The sequence below is a fragment of the Cajanus cajan genome, chromosome 8 (assembly GCF_000230855.2).
Source record: "Cajanus cajan strain Asha chromosome 8, NIPB_CcT2T_4, whole genome shotgun sequence".
Classification (NCBI taxonomy): Eukaryota; Viridiplantae; Streptophyta; class Magnoliopsida; order Fabales; family Fabaceae; genus Cajanus; species Cajanus cajan.
The window spans coordinates 299,658-316,172 of record NC_138524.1 but is presented as its reverse complement, the minus strand read 5'-3'; the positions used below and the strand labels follow the sequence as shown (position 1 = coordinate 316,172).

Genomic DNA, 16,515 nt, shown 5'->3' with positions numbered 1-16,515 from the left:
AGGAAGTTCCAGTCCAGTTGTAAATAAATCATTTCAAAACGTGGCAGGGAATCAGTCTTTTTATAGTACAACGTTTTCAAATCCTTATCATTTGTCTATCCCATAATGTCTTTCGTCAATTCCAAGTTCCAACCGCTATTGTTTTATATTGTTTTGTTGCAGAAGTCGGGGACTCTTCATTCTCATTTTCAAAAAATTAAAATACAATACAACTTATTTAAATGTTTATTCTTTAATACTTCAAAGCTTGTTTTTCTTATTTAGTTGTTTAGAAAAAAATGAGAATACAACTTAATTATTTTCTCTCTCGTTAATTTAATTTTATGAATTCTCTATTTTAATTTTAAGTTGTTACTATCATTGTGTCATTTTCATTCAAGAAATTTTAAGATTTTAAACTTATTTTCAAAACACAATTAATCAAGTAAGATTTTTAATAATTTTCTTATGTAAAATAATTCAACAGTCAAATTAAAAAATTAAGGAGCCCTAAATTCCTTATCTCCACCATTTATTTAGAATTTAGATCGTTTGTATTTATTTACACTTTTTATGTGAAGTAAAAAAAAAATCTTTATATATCTCAACATTTTTAGTGATAATTGAATTATTCTCTTGAAAATAATTAAATTAACCTTTTGTGTCACTATTTTATCCTTTTAGTTCATATAGATGAATTTGGCGATATAATTATACATTTATAATGAAATAATTTTTAAAAAATAATAAAAGACTGAAATGACAATATTTTAATATTTGAACAATTAATTTAATAACTTTTTTTTTAAAAAAAAGTTAATATATAACACCTTGATAGCCTATCTAAATAAAAAAATATTTTTTATATTTTTATTTCTCCAAAAAGTCGTTGATCAGAGATTGAAAGTCTGAATGTATAATATTTTAAATTTTAGATATGGAAACGGATTGCTAAAAGAAGGCTAGTTCTATCTTCTTTTTCTAATTTCATATTTTATTTTAAAATTTGTTTGAAAAATTAGTGATCAAGACTATATGTTAATTAATTTATTAATTTTAATATATTTCCATTTTCTGGTTAATTCTACTATAAATAATGTGACCATTTATTAGTGAAAAGAGTGTTGGGATACAAACAAGTCCCACATCGATAAAATATGACAAATAATAATAACTTATATAATACAAACATACTTCAATGATTGAGAGGCCTTTTGGGTGATGACCAAAAGTAAAACCGTGAAGGCTAAGGCCCAAAACGGACAATATCTCATATAAAAGCCATAATGTTCTATATAAAGACAGAGGCCTTTTGGGTGATGACCAAAAGCAAAACCGTGAGGGCTAAGGCCCAAAGCGGACAATATCTCATCATTATAATATCTCATTAAATAACTCATAAAATATCCTCTCAGACAAATACCATAAAATAACCCCATCAAAGAGTTTCCTTCAAGTTCTACCGGTCTTGGACTTCAGTTTAAAACTTGAGAAAATGCATATTTCTTCAGTAGTTTTATGGCGTCAAATTTCTTGGAGGCCCATTTCATGACACCCTCACTATGAACAATGATCATCATCTATCACATCAGATCTTTGGTTTAGTTCAAAACCGATGTTACTCATTCTCATCATCTATAACTTAGTGAAATTAGATATCCAATCGAATATGGTGTATTGGTGATAACTTTGACTCTTTGTAGTCATTTAGACATTGATTTAGAGCCTTTGCGTGGAAGAAATTGTGTCACTTCCTAAACTTGTCTTGAATAGATGCAAGTGATAGTCCTACCACCAATTTACTTAAAATTAGATAACAAAAGTCATGTGAAGAAGGGCAAATCTTCTTGTTTCCGTGCAATGTAATCCGGATTAACTTTTCTAAGCTCTTAATCTTTATAATTGAGAACGGATTCTCCACAAAATGTATCAACGGATTCTCCATAAAGCATTAAAAGTTTATGGCTTTGAAATATCCCTTGAATTTGTTGCTTCCACGAGAGAAAAGTCTTTTCATCAAGTTTGATACTGATTTGGTGAGAAAGATATTATTGGTGGCAAAGTTTTAGAGATAAAAGCAAAAGGATTACTATCAACAACCATGACAATGGACCTTTCCAGCTTTAGATATCATGTTAAAATCAAATAAATTGAAAGAAATAGAAAAAGAAATCAAGACAATAATTGAGGAATTTGTTTTATTTTCACTGTATTTGTTGTGTACAATTAACTAGACGATTATATACAATGATCTCCAGTTGGCAATCAGTGATAACATTGATCTAATCCGAACTAACTATTTGACAAATGTCTAACCTTAACTAATTGAATAACTATTAGATAATATGACTACTAGACCTAGACTATGCTTACACAAACTCGTACTTCAACAATATTCATCAAAATAAAGCATCGTTAGTTTCTAATTTACGTTAAATTTTATAAACTAAATTTACTTTATTAGAACTTTCAATTGAACAATTAATTTGAGTAACTTCATATAAGTAATCTAAGTGTAAAAGTTTGACACTAGATATCAATTCATCCCACTATATATAGAGAGAAAGAAAGAGTATATATATCTAATAGGAAGATTATTTTCATATAAATGAAAAGAGTAAATCTAGACATTACATTCATATGCGGATGATAAAAAATTAATCTTAAAAATCTCACATGATTGTTTTAATTTTAATCATTTATAATAAAATCTGATGATTAATCTTTATTCCTTTCACTACTTACGCACAAGTTTCTATCACTCCATATGTTCCCTGTGCGTGTTCGCATGTGACATAAACTATATATAGTATCACCAAAAAAAGAAAAATACTATAAAAGTGTAGGTTTTTCACATTTACTGTCATCAATAACTTTGTATAGTACAAATGTTACAAATCCAACATTTAGATCATGTGATGTCATTTTATTAAATATGCATATCAAATTTTAGAAGAATTAAATATTTATTGATACGTAATCTTAAAGTTTACATTTACTTATATTTTGAAAAGTATATGATACATTATCTTATAATTAAGATTTACTTGTATTTTTTTTATGCAATAAGTAACAATGAATTATGAATTAAGACCTCATTAAAATTACTCATACACTGCATTTCTAGACCGACTTTGATGGATTATTTACTTATATTTTAAGAAAATATATTAAACATTAAATTAAATAAAATTTAAAACCTAATATATAGAATAAATTATGAAAGTGCTAAGTATAAAAATTTAAAACTTATCATAATTCATCGTCTCTGTATATATGAGTATGTATAGTGTTTTAATAAGGAAGAATAAGCAGGCAAAACTAGGAAGCAGTAAATAAATTGTGAAGTATAAGGCATTGAAGAAAAAAACAAGAGAAACAATGAAGTAATTTGAATTATATACGGGAATAAGGAATACATGATCACATTAAAACGAACTTTACAGGCATAAGAGTATCACAATGCAAACAGAGGAGAAAGACATAAAATTTTCATGTACAAATGAGGCCCCAATTTGTGTTCCCTCCTTCGGCCATTTGAGAAGCAGCAAAGGGTTTATCCAATTCGAAAACCAAATAAACAAAATACGAAATTACGGCAGACTTGAAGCAAAATAATGTATATAGGAAATGAAGAAAATAAGCCGGTATGAAAGAATCAAGTCCCCCCACCCCCCGAATTAAGTTACACAAATGTTTTTAATGAATATATAACAGTCACACATTTATTTTTGAGCTTGACATTGTCCTTCAAGTACCTCACTCTGCGGTGGCTTTGGTCTTGGACCTGTAGAGGAGTTTCTTCTTCTTGGATGTTTGGTTATCTATGGTGAGTACAACCTTGCCAGCTTCACCAATTTTGAAGCCATTCGTAATTACTGTCTCATCCGTGGAAGCAATTTTCCTGCTCTTCTGCACTATGACAGTGTATCCATCCTCAGCACTAGGCACAAATTCAGCTCCGTAGTTCACTTCCCAACCCACCACTCTGATTTCCCAAACTAGATGGCTTTTCTGCAGTGCAGGATGAATAACATGTCTCAGAAGTCAGAAACTAATAATAATAACAATAATAAGAATTGATTGGTGGGAAAAAGAGTTGGTGACCTCAGAAACTGGGAAGACAACGGCATGTTTTGATGTGGGTTTAATTGTAACCTCCGTAACAGCGTCAGCAGCAGTGAATTCCTGTTCAGCCTCTCTGCTGAGTCCTCCGTATTGAAGCGGCACTAGCTCAGGAGCTATATACCTGTAAAGTGGCAAGTGGCAAGTGGCAAGTGGCAACCAAAGATTGATATGAGAATGGAAGGGAGGGTTTGGGAAATGAGAATTACTTACTTGAAAAGGGTTTCAGCAGATTTGGATGGGCCAGCAAATAGAAATTTGCTCTTGGTCCTCTGAGTGAGGAAAGGACTGATCATCCGAGAGAAGGCAAGGTACCACCAGGGAACATTGATGAATATCTGCAGCAGCAAGCAGCAAGCAGCAAGCAGCAATGAATAGCTAATAGCAATGAATAGAATGAAAGAGAAAAAGAGTGAATAAGAAAAGACCTGCTTGGCTACAAACTCAGGGTAGTTATCCTGAAGCAGTTGAAGGGCCTGATTGGTGGCCTGCCTGAGATCCCTCTTGCCGAGGCCAGGAGAGTTTTTGAGGTCGTTGACCTGCACAATAGTTGAGATTGCAGTTGGAGAGAAGTCAAGGCTTCTCACGCTCTTCTCCAGCAACTGAATCCTCCACCTTATGAACTTGTTCCGCTTCTCCTCGTCCGAGAAGGTCTTGTTGTACAACTCCTTATTCTCGAACTCACCAAACACGTTGTAGCACACTGGATGCCCTTGCTTGTCCTGTCCATGATTGAACACCACCTTGTCCCAATCGCTTCCCAGATCCTCCGCCACAAGACCGTCGATTCCGAATTCCTTCCGCCACCTCACCGTGTTCTTTATCATAGTCAATGCATCCTTCACCTTGAAATCCCTCGCTCTCAGAAACTTCAGCAGAATCACATCGCTCCTCTCGTCCGCCAGCAGGGGAATTCCCCATATCTCCACTTCTTCCGCCTCTTTCTTCTCTTCTGTTACTTCTCCTTCCTTCTTCTCCTCTGTTCCTTCCACTTCCTTCTTCTCTTCTGTTACTTCCACTTCCTTCTTCTCTTCTGTAACTTCCACTTCCTTCTTCTCCTCTGTTACTTCCACTTCCTTCTTCTCTTCTGTAACTTCCACTTCCTTCTTCTCCTCTGTAACTTCCACTTCCTTCTTCTCCTCTGTAACTTCCACTTCCTTCTTCTCCTCTGTTACTTCCACTTCCTTCTTTTCCTCTGTTACTTCCACTTCCTTCTTCTCTTCTGTCTCTGTCACTTGTACTTCCTTCTTCTCTTCCGTCAGCGTTACTTGTACTTCCTTCTTCTCTTCTTCTGTTACTTCAATTTCCTTCTTCTCTTGTACCACTGCCACTTGTGGTTTTTTCTTCTCTGGTTCTGGGGCGGGGGCCTTGGGAGCAGCTAGCTCATGTTTGTTAAGCGCTTCTTGAACAAGCTTCTTGAGTTCATCAAGGGCCTTCTTCTGTGCTTCAGGAAGGTCGGCAACCACGTTGGTCTCCTCCTTGAAGGAAACCGATACGGAAATCTTGTCTTCATGAGCCTTCTCTGCTTCTTCGATGATTGCAGGTTCGGCTTCAGCAGCCTTCTCTTCAGGTTGAGGTTGAGGTGGGGGAAGAGGATCAGCAACGGGCAGCACTTGTTCGGCTGGAGGTGGGTTTTGGGGTTCCTCGGCCATGGATGGATTGGAAGAAAAAGAAAGAAAAGTTGAAGTTGAAGTTGAAGTTGAAATTTGAAAGAGAAGAGAAGAGGGGTGGGCGTGGGCGTGGGTCTATAGACTATAACTAAAAGAGAAGAGACTGATTGTTGTATGATTCTACAAACCAGTCTGTCATGCCAGCAGATATACACCACTTTGTTTCTCCCTTGTGGTTGTGGGTCCCCACCCCATCATTTTTTCACTTCTAACTCCATACCAACCCCTATTTTTCTTTTCATCTTATGCCACCTTGCATACCAATTTTAAATTATTTTTTAATATAACGTACCTGCTTAAGGGTACACTCGTAGTCTTTTAGGGTGTAGGAGGACCGAACGAGAGCTTTAGGTGGATTTTTCGGAGGGGGGAGGTACCTGCAAAAGGCACTCCAACGCTCAAGTCAGGATATGTACGATTTTTTAGGGTAATAAAATGAACAGTGACCTACCTTGTTACGTGTGACCTATTTATAATACCTGACATGGGCCTGAGCATGGTGGACCTTCTCTGACATTTACCAAATTAGGTAATACGATGTTAATCGGCTGATTATGTCTTAATCATGTACTTATCCTTACTAATTATAATCGTCGTTCTAATAGTTCACCTAATGGCCGAGCCGATACAAAACGGCCGAAACGTCCTCTCTCGGCTTCTGGCCGAGCCGATAGGGGAAGAGCACAGTTCTTAGTCCCCTATCGGACCAAAGTGGTATTCGAGCAGTATCATCTGATAGTATATGGCATGCCGGTCCACATGGCCGATCCACGTGGCCGAGCCGAGATGTTACCTGAGCTGTGTCAATATCTGATAGGACATGACGTGCCGGTCCACGTGACCGATCCACGTGACCGATAGGGTCCTTCCGGTACAATAACATTTCTAAATATACTTTATGCTATTTTTCAATTTAATAAATCAATTTCTTAATTAAATTTAATATTATTCCACTTTAATTATTAATAACATTTTATTCAAAAAAATTTAATATGTGGCTAAATAATTATGATTCCTTTATCTACTATTCCTATAATTACCCCCCCCGAATAACTTAGTGGGATAGGATGGGAATCAATGACAACTTGATTTTTAAAATAATAATCATAATATCAACGTCACAAAAACGTTCCATTGTCTCCATTCGCAAGTAACATTGCTTATAACGTTTCAATGCCGTCTTATTTTTAACATCATTTAAAAATACAATCAAAGTTCAAATTGTGGCAAGCTACAACTTTCTCCCTTTTCATTTTAAAATATCACTAATTTTCAGCACGGCTTTATCAATTTGTAAAGCCTATGGCTGAGTTCCAGCTTCGCGTAACATCCAAGCAGTTGTTGAAGGAGACTGACTTGAGCCATCCTCAGAAGTCAGAACCCATGCTAATTGCTAAAGTTGCACAAAAGCCGCAAAACCAAATCCAAAACCAATCTTTTGTTTTTTTTTTCCCTTCTTTTCTTAACGTCTAATTACACTATTGCTTTCTGAACTTGTTTATAGATAAATGTTTCTTTTGGGCTCTGCAAAACTACTTTACTTATTCACAAGTATTTCTCACAATTTACAAACCATTTTTAAAATTATTTAAAAATAGATTAAAAAACCACTTTTTATCCACCAAGTTTTTCTGCTTCAAAAGACATATATTGATCACTGAAATACAAAAAATAAAATAAACTTAATTAACCAAACACTTTTTATTTCTAAAAAAAATACTTTTCATTTATTATATTATTTATTAGATTTAATTTAAATTTACTTTAATTAATTGAATCAATTTAATCTCTCATCTTTAAAATGTATTTCAATTCACTTCTTCATTTTTGTTAATAAATTTATAAATTCATTTAATAATTTTATTTTAGTACGAGGGATGGAGCCAAAACTTTGAATTAAGGTTCATTTTTTTAATACTTACATATAAATATTTTAATATTATAAATAATTTATTATTATTTGTATTTTTTTAAATCTCATTTGATATTGCATTATATATATATATTTTTTTTTATATTTTTATTTTTTCTTTTCATAAAAATAATTAACATGATAATTTTTATTCATCAACTTATAATTTTTAAAGAGGTCTCAAAACAATTTTTGATACATTTTTTAAAAAATGGGAACGTGACCCTTCAAGTTCCCCTCCCTCCACCCCTTGTTAGTACAATATTTAAAACAACTGTACATAGCCTTTATTATAAAAAAAAGTATATATGAAAAATTATTATAAATAAGAGTGATCATTCATTTTGGTTAAAATTTTGCACTACATATTTAATAGAATTTAATCTCTATACATGAATTAAGATAATTATTTTGAATGAGAATATTTTTAAATTTTATTTTTCAACAAAACTATTTTAATTTTTTTATGAAAACATTTTATAATTTTTTCAATAGATTATAGATATTATTCATTAAATTTAAGTTTATTTGAATTGATAAAATTATTATAAACAATATATTTTTAATATTTAATATAGTTATATAATTAAAAGTGGAACTGGAGAGTAAGCTGTGACGAGAATATAAAGACAGGAAGCAATGGTGGCGGAAAGAGTGAATATATTTTATGGATCTTATCCTCCCTTTCAAATTTCAACACCCTGTCATCTCCGACCCGATGCCAATGCATCAAACATTTTTTTTTAAAGACATGATTAAAAATGAATTTTAACAATTTACTTTATAAACTTAATTATAAATTAACTGTGTTGTATTTAGGGGTGGGTACACCAACTAATCTGACCTGTTTAAGGCCCAACCCGTAAAACCCGCGTTTTATACGGATTTGATAAGTCCGGTCCGTAAAATAAATAGACTTATTTTTCAAGTTCGTATCCAGCATGCCAAAATTCGTGGATAACAGACCGGTTCACAGGTTTAAATAATGGTTCAAAAAAAAAACAAATTTTTAAAAAATAAAATTACATAAAATTAGAAGAAGAAAAAAAACTTTTTTATTTATAAGCTAAATTTCATCGCACTAAAATTTATCAACGATTAAAATGAATTAAAATACTAAATATTAAAATATTAAAGTAAAAATAATTACAAAAACTTATATGATAGTACCAAGCTTTCAATAATAAAAATATTAAAATATCATTAATTTAAATAACAAATACATACCAATTAAACATAATTTTAATATTATAATAATTAAAAAAATCAAATACATAACTTAATATTAAAGTCTTAATATTTAAAAATATTAATTAATAAAGTTTACTGACTAGCTCACAAACCCACATATTAAATCTGCCAAATCCGCAAATAATCATATAAATTTTAAAAAATAAACCCGTTATATAAAATTCGTGAGCTTACGGACCGGACACACAGGTATATCTACCCACCCCTTGTACTTTGTCAATAAAAAGAATTATTATAAGAAATTTGTATTGTGTCTCTGTCAAAAAAAGAAAAGAAAACAAGGGACTTTACTTGTCTTTTGGTGTGGTGGACCCCACGCAGCACACAGCACACAGCTTTGCTCTTTCTCTTTCTTCATCCTTCAAGCAACCAAAACTCGTTGGCTCATAATCATATTCTCCTTCGCTAGCTGTCTTATTCTACTCTTCTCCTCTCCTTCCATTTTTTCTTTCTATTTAGACAATTATTAGTTTCTAGACAAAACCCAAAACGTCTTTAACACATTTTATAATGAGAGACAGAGAGGTTACGTGCTTAGAACTATTTTCGAATGACGAGAGAGAGAGTAGTGCTTCTCCAAACCTTTACTTGCATCAACCCATTTCATATATTAAGCGTCCAACTTGATTGCCACATTATTTTATATTTTGTATATACATTTTAATGGATAAGTCTCAAATTAGTGATGATCGAATAGAACGAGATATTTCCTGCTTTCGCTTTCCTTATAATTTCCAAGTTTCTTCTCCTCGGATGTGCTTGTTTACCTTCCACGGCTTCATTCGTTCAACCAATATGCGTATCTGACTTTTCTTTTAGTATCAAATGAATCACTTTCATTTTGTTTTTAAAAACATAATAAACTTTACTTATCATCTTCTTAGCCACCTGTTAATCTAATCATATCCCCCGGCCGTGTGACATTAACAGCAACATGTGAACCACTAAAAACAAAATCGATCGCCTTCGCCTATATATTCAATACATAACCTTACACTCTCAACTACTATAGCTTTCAATTTGTCATTTATACTCCTAATTTAATTTCATTTTTTCAAAGATTAAGAAAAGACAAAATCACCTCAGCAAAAATAAATCTTAAATTAATTATTTTTTCTGTTTACAAAAATCAATATAGTAATTTATAAATTGATTTGACCAATTTATTAATTAGTTTAATTAAAATAATTTTATCTAATATAAGACCTTAATTTAATAATTTTTAATTTGTTTTCAAAAGATATTAACAAAAAAAGTTAAAAATCGAAAGATACTCCTATTACTTTTTAGATTATAAGTTACTCACGAGTTTAGTTTAATAATTTCTAATTTATTTTCAGAAGCTACTTCCCTTATCTCTTAGTTTATAAACTATTAGTTTTTTATTCATTTTTCTCCTCTCTAAATTGTTCTAAAAGTATTTTTTTTATTAATTAATCATTGCGTTATTTAGAGATATATTTATAACTTTATTTAATAAGTTTTAATATAAAATAGACTTTTTTTTTTTGGCCCAGTCAAACTTCTAAAAGGACTATGGTATATGTAGATCTAAAAAAAAGAAAGTAAACAGAGCAATCAAAATTTAAAAAAAAATGATTTAGTAACTAGACCTAGATTAAGTATTGTAAAGCCTAGTATATTGTAACCCATTTCCATCCCTAATTAAGCCCAATGGCATATTTGCAATAATTTTTCATTCAATAAATCCATGTTAAGAATTATTTTTCAGAATTAAAAATTCCAGACTCCAAAATTTTGATTTTTTTGTTTTCATTAAAATAATTTTTATTTTAATATTTTTAATTTATAACACATTTTACACACAACTATTCGTACCTTGTACAGAATATTATGGCAAAGCAAATGCCTATTGACTAGGCCTGAAGGTTTATATATATACAATACAAATACAAATACATACTGGTACCTTAAACAGAAGACAATTTTTCATTCCACATGGTGAAGATAAAAGTGACGGAAGAGAAGAATTGACTAGTGTGGCCTGATTCCTTTGTGATTATAAATGTAAGATTTGGCAAAGCAGATGAACAAGGCCAATCCCATCGCACTGAGTCCAGCAAGTAGCCAGTAAAAGTAGTCAACGTGGGCCTTATTCAGATTATTAGCAAACCAACTGTCTTGTCCATCTTTCCCAGTCACATTCTCTATCACAGAAATGAGGAAGCCACTTATAAAGCTCCCAACACCAAAGATGCTCAAGTAGAGAGCAAGACCCATGCTTCTTAGTTCATTTGGGACCTGGTCATAGAAAAATTCCTGCAGACCAACCATGGTAAAAACTTCAGAGACTCCGAACAAGAAATATTGGGGAATCAGCCACCATATGGTCATTGGAACAGTGGCATTAGGTTCATCAACAACACCGGACTCCCTAGCTGTTTTTAATCTTTTCATCTCAACAAAGGCCGCAAAAACTATAGTAAATATGGATATAAAAATTCCAGTTCCAATTCTCTGCAGCATTGTGATGCCTGAGGGTTTGCCAGTGATAGCTCTTGCCATTGGCACAAAAAGACGGTCGTAGATGGGACTGAAGAAAACAATGCCGAGAGTCATAAGTGTTTGAAGAGAAGCAGCAGGTATGTCAAAACCGGGAAATATTGTTCTCTCCAAAGTAACCCCTTGCTTGGTAAAGAACGTAGGAACTTGAGCAAACACCACACCATAAACCAGAGTTGAAGCCCAAATAGGAACCAGCCTCAGTACTGCTTTTGCTTCTTCCACCTCACTAAGGCTACAAGTACTCTCCTCTTCTATGGAATCCTCTGCCGCTAACAATGCTTTGTTCAGGAACCTGTCAATGTGGTTTTTAGTCAGTTTAAACAATACTCACGCCAAATTCCCATAAAGCTGCTCCATGTAGCTTCCTAAATTTCACTTTTTAATACACGTCTTAGGCACAGAACGAATACATGGATAAACATTTCCATGAAAATTTGGTTAAATGTTGTTATTTACTACAGTTTACTGCACAAGACTATAAAGGAACTTGCATAAAGGGAAAAGGCAAAAACTCAAATTGGACTGTAAGGTTTTTGTTGTTGTTGTTGAATAAATTTGGATTATAGGGTATTCTATCATGTTTGCTGCTTTAAGAATGCAAATGATAAGAATGAAAAACAAAATGACTATCTTCAAACCAAGCACAAAGTAGCATTGTGATTCTTACTCGAATTGTTCAGAACTTTGATTAGGAAGCATTCCACCATGTTCTGCTTTGACAACTGTGCTTGATAGGGTGGTTTGCCGATTTCTTATAGCAGCAACAAATACACGGCCGATTCTTAGAAAGGGGTTTTTGTCACTCTGCTTAACGTTAAACCTATAGGTCATTGTTCCAAGCAAGAAAACAAGCAATGCAATAATCATGACAATACAAGGAATTCCAAATCCAAGAACCCAACTAAGATTGTCTTGTATATAGTTCAAGATCCAAAGAGTTGCAAGGCAACCTGCACACATAGTAAAATACCACCAATTAAAGAATGTGCTTCTATCTTTATGTTCCTTTGGATGTTGTTCATCGAATTGATCTGCTCCAAAAGCCTGAACACAGGGCTTATGTCCACCCTGTCCAATGGCGACCAAATAAAGAGCCACAAAGAACAAGATTACTTGCGACTGAGAAGAGCATGATTTTAATTTATTGCTGTCTTCGCACTCAGAATTGGTGAGAGAAGGAAGCATAGCTGATAGTGTTAACAAGCCTAGTCCCTGTTATTCATATTATGCCATGGATCAGCATCAAAATAATGTAAGAACACATTGTTCAGAATGAAAATCCGTTCCTATATTTTTTCTAAGACAATTTTTTCGTTCATAAACAATCTAATCGATGTATTTCTTTTTTAGAAAAAACAACTTAATTTTCCTTTCACTAGTCACTCAAGCTCCGAAAAACAGAAACAAAATGAAAATAAGTGAAATCAAATCCTTGTTTCAAACTTTAAACTATTATTTTAAATAAACCATACATAAAATGAATGCATAAGCTTTTCTTTAAGTTGTTCATGAGCAAAATAGATTTCAATTTCAATGATTTGGCTTCTTTAATTAAGAAGAGCGTAAAATTATGTTCAGATATAGGAGTAAAGCTAAGCCACCCAAGTCCAAACAATTCACAGTTCACAGATAATAACATCGTAAAGCTTGTTAAGGAGATCCGTGTGTCTAAACCAGAAAGTTAAAAAGGACGAGGCTTCGTGTAGAGAAAAAGTTACATATGAATGAATAACCGTGGTGTTTGTGGTTTCTTTTCATAAAGGGGGAGTTACAATTTTTCGTTTTCCATAAAAGAATTACAAACGTTGCCATTCTATTCATTTATACTCATAAAAGGGATACTTTTTAACTAACTTGATCTTCACCTTTTTTATTTATTTATTATTATACTCTTTTATTTAAAAATAAATAAATTTTTTTATAATTAAATTTATAAACTTGAAACTAATGGATTAATCATGATATCAATTAAATCAATATATTCTATACTAATATATAAAGGGATATGTTTTTTCGATAACTACCTCGATGTTCACTTTTTTTTACCATTATACCTTTTTATTTAAAAAAAAATTCAAAATATTTTTTAATCAAATTTAAAAACTTAAAACTAATGAATTAATCATAATATCAATTAAACCAATATATTTTTATTATTTAATTTTTATTTTATTTTATTTTTAATAGAGACACGAAATGCCTCGACCCCACTAGTCTTCCAAATTATATTTTTGATCTCTCAAATATAAAATATACTTTATTCTAATTTTTTAAATTTAAAATTTGTACTTTTAGTTTTTTATAATTTAAAAAATAGTTTTTATTCTATTATATATTTTTATCTCTCAAATTTAAAATATATACTTTTAATTCTCAAAATATACAAAAATATATTTTAACCTCTCTACTTAAATGTTATTAATAAATCTATGTTATAAATTTTTTTTACTAATATTATTTTCGGTGAAATTATCGTGTTAAATTAACTATACGACGTAACTTCTTCAATTTATTAATGAAAATTATGTTATTAATGATTATGTAAAATAATATTTTTTAAAATTACAAAAATTAAAAAATAAATTTTAAATTTGAAAGATTAAAATAATAATTTTTAAATATTATAACTAAAAAGATTGTTTTTAAATTTAAATGAAAAGAATACACAAAACTAAAATGATATTTTCAAATATTATGAATACTAAAAACATAAATTTTAAATTTGAAAAAAAAAATTACTCTAAGTTTAGAGAATTAAAAATACATCTAAGCTTAAAGGAAAAAAAATTAGAACATCTTTGCACCCATGGATATGGTCTTGCAATTTATTTATTTTTTTTCTGGTACTATTGCGAATGGTGCCAATAAATTTAAATCTAAATCTGGACCGAGGCTTAGGCTTACTATCCATTTATGGACAGGTTAGACTCAAGAGGCGTTGGACTATTTTTGTTGGGAAATTAATTTGTGGCCTGAAAAATCATTAGATCTTATTAATTTATATAAAACAGTATAATAGTTAAAATAAATATCATAATACAAAAAATATAATAAAAATAAAATAAAGCCATATATGAACATCAATATATCTTTTAGTATAACGTTGAAGTAATAAATAAATATCGTAAATAGTACAGTAGTTAAAATAAATGGTGCCGTATTAGTGGAAGAATGGAAAGAAAAAGGAAAAAGGTAAAAAAAAAAAAAAAGAAGAAAAAAAAAGGTTCCGAAGAAGAAGAAGAAGAAGAGAGAGGAAGTGACTGACCAGAATATAGATGAGGGAAGCGAGTATTATAGTGCGGTAGCGTCCAAGGAGAGAATCAGCGAGAAAAGCCCCAAATAGAGGAAGCAAGGAAGCAGTTCCAGACCATACATTGACATTCTCAGCGGCGGTGGCCGTAGTCTGACGAAGTGGTCCAGTGAGATAGGATATGAGGTTCCCCTGAATCCCGTAATACGCAATCCTCTCCGCCACTTCCACACCTATGATAAACCCAGCGGATCTCCACGACCCTGATTTCGATCTGATGGCTGCTCCACCTCTGTAGTCAACGGCACCATCTACAACAACCACATCTTCCTCTTTCGCCATCCCTTTACTCAATACTCACCCTCGCCCCCAACTCTACTCTCAACTCTCAACTCTCAACTCTCAACTCTCAACCATATATTACTTCTTTTTCTTTTATTATTTTTTTATTTCATTTTTACTCACATACTACAATTCATTAATCATTTCAAATTACAATTACTTACATTTTATTACTTTTAAATTCAAAGTAATAATTACAAATTTACAATCTTCTTTTTTATTTTACACAATTGTATTCCAAACCATCTAGCCTACTTTAGAATGCCTAAAAATTTTAAGTGAAAGTTTAATTTTTGTTTTTAGTTAAAATATTATGAAATCATAAAACTTAGTACTTCTATATTTTATTTATAAATTTTATTAAAAAAATTAAATCATAAAAATAATTTTAAAAAGTAATTAATATTTGTTGCTCCAATTAATGTTATGTTTCATCTTCAAATTTGAAGATGTTCAATTTGAACCTAAAATTAAATAAAAATGTTAATTTTTAATGAAAAAAAATATAATAATCTACTTAAATATAAATATCAAGTAGTTACTAAAAAAGAATATTTATATATAAGTATATATAACGGTTTGATTTGATGCAACACATTAGTCTTTGAGTACAAGTCGCTGGCTCCTTTCTATGTCAAGTATATTATATTCACTGTAATTTTTTAGAGAGAAAAATTAAATAGTTAATTTGTTGAGTTAAGAATTGACTTTCTGGTGTTATTTTTATTTTTTAAATTTAAATATAAGATAAATTTATTTATAATTTTTTAGCATTATATCTTTAAAAAAGTTATTTAAATCACTTTACTTAAATATTATTAGTGAATATATTAAACAAAACTCAATGTTTTACATAAGACTCATCTACTCATATTTTAATTAGTAAATATTGATTAACTAACAAAATTTGTTTTGATAATGATGTCATGAGAAATTAATTTTTTTAATTATAAAAATAAACAATTTTAAAATTGAGAGAAAATTATTATATTTAGCAAATGTCGAATTTTTTTATAAATATGTTAAATTTTAATTATTTATTTAAATAACCTGGGCTAATTTTTATTTACCTAAATAACTTATTTTCTCAATAGGATTTTAAAAAAAAAAAAATCAAAATCTCATTGAGAATCGAGTTCTCACTTGGGTTTTTTTTTTCTTTCAGAATTTAAAAAATAAAAAAATAAATTATTTTAATTTTTTGAATATGAAAAATATGTTTAATATTTGAATTAAATAATTATTAAAGAATAATATTTAAAAATGAAATTAATATTATACTTATTTTAAAAAAAAATTAATTTTAGAATTTTAAAATTGATTTTATCATTTAAATTAAATTTATTAAATATAAAAAATTAAATAATGTAATTTAATAATAAATATATTGATTTTGTATTAATAATTATAGATAATTAAATTTATTATTAAATAAATGACAATATTATTTTATTAAATAT

The 16,515-nt window shown here is 30.5% G+C and overlaps 2 protein-coding genes across 2 annotated transcripts; both read right to left on the bottom strand.

Annotated features, from left to right (window-relative positions):
• Positions 1-3,351: 3,351 nt before the first annotated feature.
• Positions 3,352-5,905, bottom strand: LOC109798879 (patellin-3). The gene is made up of 4 exons (XM_020359303.3): positions 4,533-5,905; positions 4,318-4,442; positions 4,087-4,228; positions 3,352-3,993 (listed from the first exon to the last, which is right to left on the bottom strand). Exons 1-4 carry the CDS (start codon positions 5,754-5,756, stop codon positions 3,739-3,741), a joined length of 1,746 nt encoding a protein of 581 aa, XP_020214892.2. The 5' UTR covers positions 5,757-5,905; the 3' UTR covers positions 3,352-3,738.
• Positions 5,906-10,754: 4,849 nt separating this feature from the next.
• Positions 10,755-15,122, bottom strand: LOC109799115 (protein NRT1/ PTR FAMILY 5.10). The gene is made up of 3 exons (XM_020359628.3): positions 14,729-15,122; positions 12,131-12,675; positions 10,755-11,755 (listed from the first exon to the last, which is right to left on the bottom strand). The coding sequence occupies exons 1-3, from the start codon at positions 15,053-15,055 to the stop codon at positions 10,933-10,935; spliced, it is 1,695 nt and encodes a 564-aa protein (XP_020215217.1). The 5' UTR covers positions 15,056-15,122; the 3' UTR covers positions 10,755-10,932.
• Between the last annotated feature and the right edge of the window lie 1,393 nt (positions 15,123-16,515).